This window comes from Microcaecilia unicolor, chromosome 2 (assembly GCF_901765095.1).
Source record: "Microcaecilia unicolor chromosome 2, aMicUni1.1, whole genome shotgun sequence".
NCBI lineage: Eukaryota > Metazoa > Chordata > Amphibia > Gymnophiona > Siphonopidae > Microcaecilia > Microcaecilia unicolor.
The window spans coordinates 253461377-253476038 of record NC_044032.1 but is presented as its reverse complement, the minus strand read 5'-3'; the positions used below and the strand labels follow the sequence as shown (position 1 = coordinate 253476038).

Genomic DNA, 14662 nt, shown 5'->3' with positions numbered 1-14662 from the left:
GTTTTCAGGACACTCACAATGACGATGCATGAGAAAATGTATCTACGATGGGATAGTGTGTGCATATTTCTTTCATGCTTATTCAATATGGATATCCTGAAAATCTGACTGAGTGTGTCCTGAGGCCTGGATTGAGAATTACTGGTCAAGTCACTAAGGGCCCATTTTACAAAGGCATGCTAGCATTTTTAGCGCATGCTAAACGCTAAGACACCCAAAGGAATATAATGGGCATCTTAGCATTTAGTTTGCGTTAAAAATTCTAGTGCATCTTTGTAAAAGACCCCCCTAAGCCTCGAGTTGAATAACAATGTCTAGCTAGTGCCAACCTTTTCAGACATTGCCACCATTTGAATTCAACAAACTATAGACAGGGAATTGACATGGCCTCCTTAATGCCATTTCTAAGCTGTCATTATGTAGTACTTTTAATAACTGACTGCATATCACCTGAGCGCCTATGGAATTTGCAGCAGTGTTAAACCAGGTGTGAGTCTGCTTCTCCCTGATGGCCCAGAGCCAGTGTGGGACTCTTTCATGTACCCCTTGTCAATACATGAAGGACTCTGGCATAACAAAGCCCCTACATTACTAAAATGAAATACCTTATGAACCATATATACTGACAGAAGTTCTCTGAGCCATGTTTTGACATAAGAGATGTCACCTGTATAACTATTTGACTTTGAGCCTTGACAGTTTCGGCCATAGAATACATCTGATAAAGACAGGTCCTGCTAAGAATTATTTGGATGAAAGTCAAAGCTAGGCCCATAGCTAGAGGCTGAAGACATTCCTGATTCAGGCAGGAGAAAACTGAGTACACAAGTCAGGTAATGATTTGAGCCAATCCTAGTTCATCCATCTTGTAGTTGCCATAATAACCAGCTTACTTGCTCTATAGTAGTAACTCCACGTGTGACAGTAGGTTGATGGCTCAAGCATTCCAGATCCCACCATTCTGCCATTTGGTTCCAAAAGAAGAACTTATTTTTGTTAATAAATACTAGTTTCCAGGTAATATTGAATTATGCATTTGGATTTTAGATTTAATTACTTGCTTTTTCTCAAATGGAGGCTCAGTCCAAGTTAGAATCAGGTACATGTGTTATTTTCCTGTCCAAGTGGACTTACAATCTAGGTTGCACCTGAGGTAAAGGAGAGTGGAGGACTTGCTCAAAGAGCAGCAGTGGGCAAAGCAACATTGGAACCCTGCCTTCCCTGGTCTGCTGCTATAATCACTGGGCTGCTTCTCCATGCCCTTGTCCACCACTGTAATGAATCCAGGTAGGATGTGGCCTCCTCTGGAATATAGCAGATTACCTCCTTATGTCTCCTACTCCCACCATAAGTATGTACATGTAAGAGTCAATCCTGCTAAAGAGCTTTCAACCACACCGACATTACAGCAGCCATTGTCAAGATGGCTACTTAGCCCTTCCAAAGCAAACAGCTAGAGTCTTGCTGCTGCAAAATGAATCTCTAGTTCTCTGACAAATCACAAGGCAGGGCCCCCTGGATTTTTGTAGAGATTGTTGACAGTGAAAGACAATACTGCATGGCTTCAAAATTTTGCGTCGTAATATTGCCACTGCTCTCAAAACAATAAGGCATCTAGTGTGAGCACGCCTTCCCGCAGCCTCCTGGTGAAATGGGGTCAGGGCAAGCTGAGCTCTAGAAATGGGAGATGATATTGTCTCATCCATGTTCAAAGGGTGACATTTTCAGTTGAGAGTTCAGGAGGGCAGATGGATGTGTCCTGTGTTGCCCTCAGTATCGGGGGTGAATCTACAGAGGAGAGAAATAGGGAAACATAAACATTGATAACAGAGTTCTGTTTTTGATTTTTCTGTTTTATTATGAATGTGATTAATGCTTATAGTATTTAAAATGACTGGATTTTGCAAGAGGTGGATGGGTGTTCAATGGTATCAATAAAAATGAGATCAGAAAAGGACCAAGTATTTCTTAAGGACAGCTAGGGTGGCCATCTGGCACATCCCTTTGGTAAAAAAACAAACATACCAAATATTACCAGGCTCCCAATCCGTTTCTGCACACAGTTCAAACTCCTCTTATTGACTTATAAGTGCATTCACTCTGCAGCTCCTTAGTACCTCTCCACTCTCATCTCTCTCTACACTCCTCCCCGGGAACTCCGTTCACTGGGTAAATCTCTCTTATTTATTTATTGCATTTGTATCCCACATTTTCCCACCTATTTGCAGGCTCAATGTGGCTTACAGAGTCTTGTAATGACATTGTCATTCCAGGATATCAGATACAGTTAGTGATGTATCAAGATAAGTAGGGAAAAGAAAAGAGTTAGGTGGGCGAGTATAGAAGGTAGACATTCTTAACTGGGTTGGGTTGGCGCCCTTCTCCACCGCTAACTCCAGACTCCGTCCTTTTATCTTGCTGCACCATATGCCTGGAATAGACTTCCTGAGCCGGTACATCAAGCTCCATCTCTGGCCGTCTTCAAATCTAGGCTAAAAGCCCACTATTTTGATGATGCATTTAACTCCTAACCCTTACTCACTTGTTCAGTACCCTTATTTTATCATCCCCACCTTAGTAATTCCCTTATCTTTTATTTGTCCTGTTTGTCTATCCTAATTAGATTGTAAGCTCTGTCGAGCAGGGACTGTCTCTTCATGTTCACGTGTACAGTGCTGCAAACGTCTAGTAGCACTATAGAAATGATAAGTAGTAGTAGTAGTAATAGATCAAGCCTCCTCTTCCCTGGCAATCAGATCAGCAGCAATGATGGCAGGCCAGCAGTGTGATGACACAGCACTCTCTCTCATTCTTTCTGGCTGCTTCTCCTCCCTTTCTTATGATTGATTACAAAGGAAGCATCTACCACGGGAAATAGCTTACTGTGTCCCTGACATGCTTGACTGCCATTACTCTGTCCACAATACTGTGTCCCTCAAAATTGGAAGTAACTCCAAAGAGATCAGAGGAGAGGGGGAGCAACCTGGGAACATGGTCAGTAAGGTGGAGGGGCATTTTCGATATGACGTCTAAGTCTGACTTTGGACGTTTTGCAAAAAACGTCCAAATTCTGAATAGTAAAGAAGGTCATTTTCAAAAAAGAAAAACGTCTATCTTGTTTTTGCAAATATTGTTTTGAACAAGATTTCATGATTTGGATGATTTTTTTTTGGTCCATTTTCAAACAAAAAACTTCTAAGTGCAAAATGCCCAAAATCAAGCCATTGGGATGTAGGAGGAGCCAGCATTTTTAGTAGACTGGTCCCCCAGACATCCCAGGAAAGCAATTGGGCACCCTAGGGGGCACTGCAGTGGACATCATAAAATGCACCCAGGTACACATTTCACTATTTTCCCTTATCTTGTCTGCTGAGCCACCCAAAACCCACCATCCCCAACTTTACACCACTACCATAGCCCATACAGGTGAAGGGGGCACCTATATGTGGGTACAGTGGATTTCTGGTGAGTTTTGAAGGGCTCACAGTTTCCTCCACAAGTGTAACAGGTAGGGAGAGGTATGAGCCTGGGTCCACCTGTCTGCAGTGCACTGCACCCACCACTGGACTATTCCAGGGACCTGCATGCTGTTCTAATGGTCCTGAGTATAACATCTAAGGTTGGCATAGAGGCTGGCAAGTAATGTTTTTAATCACATTTTTGGGGGTGGAAGGGAGTTAGTGACCACTGGGGGAGTATGGGGAAGTCACCCCTGATTCCCTCCAGTGGTCATTTAGGGCACCTTTTTGTACCTTATTTGTTATAAAAACAGGTCTAGCTCAAAACGTCTTAGTGTTAGTCTTGGACAGTTTTTGTTCAGTTCCACTATGACTGAAAAATGTCCAAGTGTTAGTAACACCCGAATCCCACCCTTAACATGCCCCTTCTGATTTGAACGCACTTCTGACGGACTTAGTAGAAAAACGTCTAAAAATTGGTTTTGAAAATACCAGTTTGGACGTGTTTGTGAGAAAAAAACATCCAAATGCAGACTTGTGCAACTTTTGGGGCATTTTTCTCTTTTGAAAATGAGCCCAAAAGAGGAATCTAAGAAGAAGATGAGAAATGGGAGAGACAGAGAACTTTAAGGAAAAAGAGCAGATAAACAGTAATCCAAGAGCAGAGGGCTATGAGTAGTCCGATCTGCCTGAGAAGATACAAAACTTCTGCATTTGCTGATGACCTGGTATCTGTGTGCCTGAAATATCTGTACATCCAACTAAACTAATAAGCACTGGCTGCTGCACTGAAACTCAGCAGCAAATGAAAATGTGCTCGTGTGTTAATATCTGCAAATATTGTAGAAAATGGGTTTAAAGAGTTTACAAGATCTCAGAGTCCCTGGAAGCAATGTGGGTGGGTGGGGTGGAAGGTATATAACTGCACATGTGGTAGAAGTGAGGGCTTTTTGGGCAGCCTTTGCTAATTTGCTGGGAGAGAGTTTTCATGCTACAGCTCATGCATACAGCTCCTGATAGCAGTGGCGTTCCTAGGGGGGCCGACACCCGGGGCGGATCGCCGATGCGCCCCCCCCCCCGGATGCAGCGCGACACCCCCCCCCCCCCCCCCGCGAAAGAACCCCCTGGGTGCACGCTGCTGGGGGGGGGTGCCGTGCGCGCCTGTCCTCCGAATTGTATTTTCAAATTCTTATAAATAAAATTTAAACAAAAAAAAGCAAAAAGAAAGACAGACATCTTCAAACAAGCAGGACCGATTGTGCCCTTCTTTACCTTTGTTGTTTTCACTCTGTTCCCCTGTGCACACATCCAGCCAGAGTTATCCGGTAATGTCTTACACTCCTCTCCATCCAGACACGGCTCCATTTCACACCACCACTTCCCAGTTACTATAGAAGCTGGAAAACACAAAACAGGAAGACGAGTTACACACAACTGTGTTTTGTTTTTAATTAGACGGGGTTATAACTACAATAATATCTACCTGTTAATCTACAGGGCTGTTTCTGCATTCCATTCCATTTATATTGAGAGCAAGGGCTATGGAGTTAAGATACACTAAACAGTTTCCTGTTTCTAATATGAAATATTAATGAAACTGGCCAGGCAGCTAAACAGCAAAGCAAATTTATTGGTCAGACTATTCAATCAGTCCATTCAACCTGTTCAATTTTCAAGCATTCCATCATTCAATTAAATAACTAAAAAAATCCATTAACCACCAATCACTAATATTCAACCAACAAATTACACAACCCATTCTCCGTATCAGTACATTATCCAATCAATCTATTCTGGAACTATTTTCCCAGATAACCATGCAGCCTGCCAACTAAGACAATCATCCAAACTAACAACCATTCAAATACTCATCCAAAACAATATACTATTTAACCAACCCAACCATTCAGTCAATGCTCAGAACCATTCCACTAACAATTTGAGCAGACCAATATCCAGCTACTGAATCACCCAAGTTAATCAACTATCTAACTGCCAACCAAACCAATGTACTTTTTGACTATTCAAGTAATCCCTGCAAGCAATCTCAACCCAGCCCTTGAGACACACCAAACCAGTCTGTTTGGAATAAATGTCAATATTCAGCCCTTAACCAGTTGAGTTAAACTGGCCAAAGATAGGACTGTTGTTTGTGGTCCTATTTGGCGGTTAACTTAACCAGATAAAGGCTGAATATCGGCACTTATCCAGTAAAGTGCTGGCCATCTGAACATATCCAGATGTTTAATGCTGGTACCCAGACATTGCCTACAGACCTGGTGTTGAATATCCGGGCAAAAGTGATGGCTCCACCCAGCCCCTGGACCGCCCACACAATAGCCAGTTTCGGCTTTAGCTGTTAGTGCCATTGAATATCCCATCTATCTGGGAAAGTACTGCTGGATGTTCCCTTGGGACCCGCTCACTGCAAGTTAGCCAGGCAAGAGGCTCTTTCACCTGGTTAACTGGTTCTGATTTATTTATTTGGATTTTGTTCACACCTTTTTCAGTAATTAAAAAATAGGCCAAATAAGACAGAGGTTCCAGAGAAATAAGCCTCCTAAAAAAATGGCCCAATGAATTTTTTGTGTGGAGAAGTTCCAAATTCTGTAGCACAGAACTTATATATAGTGGAACATTGCAATTAGGGATTTCCTTCTTTCAAAATACCTATCTCCATTCTGTACTCTCCCAGCCTCCCAAACTACCCCCACAACTGGCTCACCCCCCCCCCCCCCCAACTACCCACACAACCTTAAAACTAACTCCTTGCAACTGCCCTACCCTGCAAACTCTGCTGACCCTCATATACTACCCCAACTCCTCCAACACCTGAAACTATCTCTTGCATTTGTCCCACCACCCTGTAAACTGCCCCACCCCCATAAACTGTCCATCACAAGTGTCCCACTACCCCCAACCCTAAAAACTATACCTCTAAAGTGCCCTACCACCTCACAAACTGCCACAATCCCAAAACATTCCCCACCATAATTGCCTCACCACCAGTATCCTGCTATAACCCCCAAATCTATCCTCTGCAACAGTCCCATCACCCTGCTAACTACCTCCTGCAACTGATCTAGCAACCTATCATATGCCCCATCCCTTAAAACTACCCCTTGCAACTGTCCCATCACCCCACCAATTGCCTCTACTCTGAAAAACTCCCCCCCCCCCTTGAAGTTGCCCCAGTACATACACACGCAGACAAAACACATGCACAGGAAGAAGGGTTGAAAAGATTTTAATCAGCCATTCTCTGCATGCTTTCCCCAACTGTTTTTTCTGTAAGGTATGTTTTACATATGGAAAATGGCTCTTAGAAAAGTGCATGGGGTATGCATGTGTAAAAACCCAGGCATACTGCAAGGTTTTACCAATGAACATTGGGCGGGTTACTTTAAGTAAATCTTAATAATGTGTAGGGAGTTCAGGGCCGGGACCAGCTTTTACCAGGAGTCATGTAAAAGTCAAACTCCATTACTCTGGTAATGCCATTAGAGGTCTCTGGGGGTGCTTAAGGCAGCAGAATCGTAGGGTCTATAAATAATCTGCCCATAGGCATTCCTGGATGGATATTTTGGATACAGCTGTGACAGAATTGTGATGCACACATGTATTTTATAAAACATGTGCAAACGCGTAGTTGTTGCACACATTTGCACTTTCTTTGGAGAAGGCAAACAAAATAAAACATGGACGAAGGGCAACCTTCGAAAGCTAATCAAGAAATGTATTAAGTTATGTCCAATAAAAAAAGGTATCATCTTATTTTCTTTTCTATGTTTTATTTTGTTTGATTTCTATTGATAACCTTTAAGAGTGGACTAACATGGCTACCACACCTCTCTACTTTTGGAGAAGGCATAAATTTGTGTATCAGAATTTGTGAGAGCTTATTTTATAAAAACACTAGGAAAAAAGGCCCGTTTCTCAGCTCAATGAAATGGGCGCTAGCAAGGTTCTATAATGGTAGGGGCCCTCTCCCTCCGTCCCTCCTAGCTGCTTGCCTGCCTCCGTGTGACCGTCGGACGTTGTTCGTGGTTCGCTCTGTGTGGGGAGGGTTTTTTTTTTTGCTGCGCCTCCGTGCCTGTGCTGTTTCTGTTTCGGCCCTCGAGTGTCATTGCTCTGCCCTCAACGTCATCACGTTTTGACGCGAGGGTGGTGCAGACACTCAGGGGCACACCGGATATCTCGGGCGCCTCAACTTCCGTGGAGGCTTCATTAGAACATTGGGGTTGCCTTTTATATAGAGAGATATTGTTGCATACATTGCCTTTACACAAGTATCGATAAAAAAGTTAAACCAAAGTAAAATATTTAAAAGCATGATATCCAATTATGTATTTTTATAGGATTGTTCTGAGGGGATCACAACTGTTGAGTTGAATGTATCCAGAACTCAAGAGGAGGGGAACACGCAGGCGCCTGAAAGATAGCTAAGAGGGTGTGAGGCTGAGAGTTTGCTTCAAGTGCCTAATACCCTCGCACTGGCCCTTGCGTAATCAAATCCAGTCCAACTATTTGACTAACAACAAACCAAACCAATCCACAACCCAACCTAATTCAACAACCACCAACAAACCATTCATCCAGCTCACTAATCAATGAACTAACCAGTCATCTCGTCCACTATTTATTCAACTGAACATCCATGCATTCACTGAAGGACCTTCATGGATAATGTACCATCCACACATGACGGTTTGGCCTTTGTGGTTCCAGCCACCTTCCCTGGCAGGCATGAGCACTTTACTGTCTGTGATCGCTCCTCGATCCGGTTCCGATTGCAGCAACGATGAGCCGCGATAACCTCGCAGGTCCCGCCACCTGCAGTGGAACAAGATGAAGCATGGGAAATGGAGTGATGAAACTCCTGCTAGCTGAGACTTTTGATCTAGGTCTTTGCATCAGGATGCATACATTTTCTCAGTTCCCTGGGTGGAAGGCTAATTGTTATACACTCAGAAACTGCAGAATGAAGGATTAAAAACTATAGATGTGTCATTCTTTTCATAATACATTGTGCTAATGATGTAGGATAATTGGCTGCTGATAATTATTTGCTGAAGAACACAGACTGTTTCCCATTCTGCTGCCACGCTACAGTGACATGTAAACTGAGACAGATTAGAGCTAAGAGTCACACAGAAGAGACACAAACAGCAATAATCTGAAGAGTTTAGTGGACATTCATCACTGGAAGAAACCAATACTGCTAGCACAGAACATATTCTGTTCTACCTCATCCATTGTCATTTTTCAGGAACTGAGGGGCTGATGCAGAAAACTTCCATTGGAACCATGTGCTGATGGCTTAGTGCACAACGTCTAACACAAGAAAGCACTATTTTTGCTCAATGCAATTAGCAAATTACTGCCGCATTTAAGTATGCGCTGTCAGAAATAACAGCTCACACTGTCACAGTAGTATGCAGCTGTTTGCTGCGTTGAAGAGCAAAATGTCTTCCTTCCTGTCAGCACATGATGGTGACTGGCTCACACAATGACAGGAAGTGAAACGTTTAAAAAAAGCCTGCTGCCTTCACCACCACCACTCCCCCCACCCCACCCCCACACACAAAAAGAATCTAGTGGATCCCCTCTAATCTCCTGATTCCTCACCCCTGACCCCAGAGAGGACCCATCAATAGCTCGAGTCCCCATCCTCCAGAGATGCCCCCACTCCCCCCAGAAACCATTAAAAAAATCCCCCACTGGTCTAGTGGATTCCCCACCCCTTCTGATAGCAGAGATTACCCCCCAATACTTCCAAAATAATTCCATACCTAGTGGACCCTGAGTCCCTGACCCTGTGACCCCCCTGTGCCCTAAGTCCCCTTATACCTTTAATTACAGGTAGGAATGATGCCTGTTTGACCTTGCCTCTGTGTTGCCATGTTCCAAAATGGTGGTGCCTGACCCTGCGTGGTGCATCCTGGGACATATTGCGTGGGGTCAGTCTGCAAAGTAAGGGAACTTTTCTCTTATTTGGTAATCTGGGTGGAGTCTAACAAATAAAGCAAAAATGTCCTTATTTAGCAGACTGGCCCCATGTGGTGCATCCCAGGATGCACCATGTTGGGGTCAGGCAATGCCATTTTGGAAGATGGTGACACAAAAGCAGGAGTGACTGTGCATCATTGGGAGGGAGTCATGGGGGGGGGGGGGGTCAGGGTCCACTACACTACCAGGGAATTTTTGGAGGGTGTTGGGGAGGGGGAATTGGGAGGTAAGGAGGTTGGTAGACCACCAGGAATTTTTTTGGGTGGTGTCGGTGGGGTGGGGGGGGAGAGGCATCTTGGGGGTAGAGGTGGGCCATCTTTGGTGTCAGGAGTGGAGGGTCCAAGGGAATTGCAGAAAAAAAAGAAAAATGCTAATTAAATCCTGATGAATTAGCAAAACTCTTTTCTCCATCATACACCCAAATAGCTGTGTGCAGGCATCGTGCTAACTTGCACACTTCCATCTGCGCCAGCCCCTGAATGAAAAAAAAATCATATGTAATGAAGTGACACAGATGTGAGCTTAGAGTTACAAAGACATACACACACACACATGCAGCATCCAAAAACATCACTGAGGGGATAATACACAAGGTCTAGACAGAAAGGTGCTGATGATGATCAAAAGTAAACGCGGGTGCTAATGGCTGTTAGCGCCATACTAGTGCCCGCATTTACCAGTGCAGAATGATCACAGGGGCTAGTGCAGCAAACGAGAGCACCAAGCCTTAGCGCAGATGGCATGCAAATATAGGTAAGCTCATTAAATGAGAGTGGAGCAGTAGCCCAGTGGTTAGTGCAGTGGACTTTGATTATGGGGAACTGGGTTTAATTCCCACTGCAGCTCCTTGTGACTCTGGGCAAGTCACTTAACCCTTCATTGCCTCAGGTACAAATAAATACCTGTATATACTATGTAAACCACTTTGAATGTAGTTGTAAAAACAATAGAAATGTGGTATATCAAGTCACATTCACATTCTGTATTCCTCCCCAATGATCAGAAAAGAGCAACCCAAAACAAAGGTGCCTTACAGCTGTAAAAAATAACCTCAGGTCCAAGCAGGTGTTGGAAGAGAGGATTTCCCATGCTTCTCTTATGATTTTTTTCTGCAAAATCTACCGGTTTCATTTGCTTTTGGAAGCAGAAGGAAGCTCATGCAAGCCCTTGAGCACTGGTTGTGAGAAACAGCAGACCCAAACGTGAAGCATACATTGACAATCTTGTCCTGAGTCTAAATTTAAAGCAGCCATGCTTTAAAAAAAAAAAAAAAAAGCACACATTGGTTTCTTTCTTGCATCTAAATATAAGCAGAAAATTTTTTTTAAACGCTTACATTTAGGCTGCAGAAAACAGATGCCAATGTGTTCTTCATTTTCGGATTTTACCAGGCGCATGCGCACAGGAGCTGAGCTTACAGCTGAACTCTTCTGCGCATGCGCCAAGCGCAATCCTCCCACCAAACTCCCTAATGCTCAAAGCTATAAGCGCGCCTATATCTGCATCTCATTATCTTTGAGCATTAGGGCGCTGTTCCGGCGCTATTTTTATGGCACTATTCAAGAATAGGGACAGAGTTTTGATCATTGGCCCCAAAGTGTGCACTATTTGGATGGGGTAAGGTAGCTAGGCTGTATGTAAAACCTGCTAATGTGATTCACATCATGGCATCGCACCTAGCACCCCCTCCCTGCAGCCCACTTACTGACTACCCCCATCTGTAAACACAGCTCTGCTCTGGAGTGATAATCTCATGGTGCAAAGCTGTGAAGGCAAGCTGTTACCACCCCCACCCAACATCTGCACTCACAGAATGTCACTGCATCCAGGGTAGCTGAAGAGAGCGCGCAGGAGCCTCTGTAGTGTCACTGGACTATCAAGGGCAAAGGCAAATTGGTGGATACCAGCACCTGTCTGTCTCTATTCTCATGCTCTCAGTCCCTCATCCTTTCTGTCTTTTCCATTATATTTTTAACTCTCTCGGTCCCTCCCTTTCTCTCAGGTTGCTGCCTCGCCAAAAATACTTTCTACCTCCTTCTCTCTCCCTCTCTGTTCTATCTGATATTCTTCCAGTTCCCTCCTTCTCCCCCTTCCTTCTTAAAGCTCCCTCGCCCCGCATCACTCCCCCATGATCAGCAGGAAGTTCTTCACACCCCTCCCCTGCAAAAAAGAAAAAAAAATGAAAAACTCGTTCCTTTTGAAAAAGACAGAGTAGCTGTGTACTTCCAGGCCCACGTAGGAGGCACCGACACCACCTGCCAAAAATGGCTTCTCGTAGGAAGCAGCCGCGAGAAAGATCTTTAAATTGTTTGCTCTTTGAAATACTAAGAAAGTGCAAGAATGAGGAATAAAGCAGCTCCTCTCCCTGCTCTGATTTGACTTATGTGATATGCAGATGCTTAATTCCAGAAGGTCTCTGTGGTTCTTTTTTTTTTTTTTTTCAATCCAATTACTCAGCCTTTGCATCTGAGTTTTCAGTGAGATATATTCAGTTTTCCACATTGCATTCCTAAACCGTGACAGCTGGAAAGTAGGACAGCTCTACACATGCCCTTTTTCTTACACACTGCCTTACCACACAAGAGAGGATGAGCTGGAAACGGTACAAGAAAGTAGAACACTTCATCCACTGGAAACTTTGAGAACATTACAACATCTCTGAAGCAAAAGAGCACTGGGGATTGCGACCCTCAGAGCTGTGGAGGGTGGTGAGGTTGCGACCACTTTGGTCAATCCCATTCCAATCAATGTCAATGCAAGAAAACTGGACACAGTGGTAAAACAGAAAAACACCAGAACAACATTAATGATAGAACAATATCAATACCAAATGACTACTCTGTGCGTCGTGTGGAGAGAGAGAAGATTCCATAAGTCTCAAGAAATGCAGCCAGAGACCAAGAAAATGTGGCAGAAAGATTTCCCATTGTATCGTGTACCACAGAGGCCTGATTAAAAGCAGTGTCCAAGCACACCTGGATAAATTGTCTATACTCATGATGCAAGTACCATGGAACGCATTAGCAGCAAATTTGTAGACTCAGATCGTACTCCACACATCCTGGCTTAGGAGTGAGGTTCATTACTGTCACGATATATGCAAAATCAACCCACTTGGAGACATTCCCCCTGATATTCAAAAGCATTTAACCGGCCAGTTTCGGCACCTGGCCGGTTAAATGCACCATAACTGGCTATCCGTGAATTTTCGGCGGGACATGGCCGGCCATGACCTGCTGAAAATTTGTGGTTAGCGGATAACCAGTTATATTGTGCAATATAACCGTTTATCCACCAATTTTCAGCACAAGTTTGGTAGCCATATTTGGCTATGTGAATACCAGGCCTATCTTTGGCCTGTTCAAACTTAACAGCCAATGCTGAATATCGACTTGGCCAGTAAATTTTGAACCGGCCAAAAATAACCTGATATTCAATGCCAGTCACCAGAAATGGTCCAGCATTGAATATCCGAGCTCAGCACCAACTGCAGGAGTTAGCTGGTCTGAATATTGGGCCCATTGTTCCCAAGAGAGGACCAATGTTCCCTCTAAGGACTGAGTTGGTGTGAGCAAAAATGTTTCTTCGTAAGCAAAGGACTGAGTTGATATGAGCAAAACATTTCCGTCACCTTAACATGTGAGTACTTCTTACAGATACATGCACACATAAACACACATACATAAACATTTGCATGGAAGCTGGAAAGAATTCCATGAGCCAGACTCTGCATGCTTTCCCTACTTATTCACCTATAGTTTATAGTAGAGGTTTAGCTAGGTGGGTCGCCAAGGGAGCGGTCGCTTCCCCAAATGGATTTCCAATGGCGTCTATTTTTCACATGATTTGTTGCGTTTAAAATATGCGCCGGCGCTGTTGGCAGTCCGCTGTCCGGTCCCCCCGAGCCCTCAACCTGGCTAAGCTTCTGGTATCTAGCTACTCTGAATTTAACTCAGATACTGGATGGTTAGCGCAGCTTAAAAGGGAACACTGCTCCCTCTGTATGAGAACCACTCTTACAAAAAAACAAATGGGGGACAGTAGGGGCTCTATGGAACACAGCAGAGAAGAATCCCATCACTGTCTACCAGCTGCTTCCCACAGTACTTCTGTTACTGATGGTATTATACACACTGATTGCAATCCAGGTAATTATGTACCAAAAAAAAAATCAAAATAATGTAACATATTGAACAGTATTTAGTATTCTGGAAATGTGTGCAGGTACTTTAACACTTGGCTCTCAAGTTAGTCCTAGCTCCCCATTCCAGCGTCTTCCTGCTGACCATGTGAACAGAGATGTCCAGCAGGGCCGCCAAGAGACTGAGCCAGGCCCGGGGCAGGGCTGCCGGCGCTGGGCCCAGGGTAGGGCCACTGCCGCTACCCTCCCAGGATCGTCGCCCCCGCCCACCTGCCGGAACTGCAAATACCTTGGCTGGTGCAGATCCTGAAGCCCTGCCAGTGGAAGAGATCTTCCTCCAGCGCTGCTCTTTCCTCTGCCGCATTGCCTGCCCCTGCTGCTGCTTTTTCTCTCACGTCACACATGCTTGGTTTCAAAACTGAGCATACACGGCCTGAGGGGAAAAGCAGCCGCTTGGCAGGCAATGCAGCAGAGTGAAGAGCAGCGCTGGAGAAAGATCTCTTCTGCTGGGGGGCCTGGAGGGAACCCCCGCCAGCCAAACCAGAGGTCCTGTTGTGTCTTCTCCTATGGGTCCTCCCCAGCCTCCAAGGGAGGCCCAGCGCTGGAGATTTCTCTCTTCTGCTCCTGTTGTGGGATGTGATCACCCAGGTCACGTCAGGAACAGGAAAGAGAGAGAAAGACAGAGACCCTGGTGCTGGGCCCCCCTTGGAGGCCCAGGCCCGGGGAAGTTTGCCCCCCCCCCCCTCTCTCGGCGGCCCTGATGTTCAGCAGTACTGTCTGAGATTACTGGCAACCATAAAATAATTTACCTATCAATGTTTTTGGTAGGTTGCTAAATGGCCATCAGGCTTCAACTCTGCTAGCCTTTAGTTTGCTCATGAGTTACCAAACATGGTTAGGGCAGCAGGCTGAGAACCATGGAAACCAAGGGTTCAAATTCCACTGATGTTCCTTGAGATCTTAGACAAGACACTTAACCCTTCATTGCCTCAGATACAAAACTTAAATTGTAAGCCCTCCAGAGGACATGGAAATACCTACTGTACTTGAATGT

The 14662-nt window shown here is 44.7% G+C and overlaps 1 protein-coding gene across 1 annotated transcript in view; it reads right to left on the bottom strand.

The window, feature by feature from the left end:
* Positions 1-411: 411 nt before the first annotated feature.
* Positions 412-14662, bottom strand: part of LOC115461997 (chemokine-like protein TAFA-1) — a 37437-nt gene continuing 23186 nt past the window's right edge. Inside the window, exons 3-5 of the mRNA XM_030192046.1 lie at positions 8151-8337; positions 4731-4855; positions 412-1788 (exon numbers count right to left, since the gene is read on the bottom strand). Coding sequence (XP_030047906.1) covers positions 1771-1788; positions 4731-4855; positions 8151-8337 — 330 coding nt within the window. The 3' untranslated portion in view covers positions 412-1770. The remainder of the gene's footprint in view (positions 1789-4730; positions 4856-8150; positions 8338-14662) is intronic.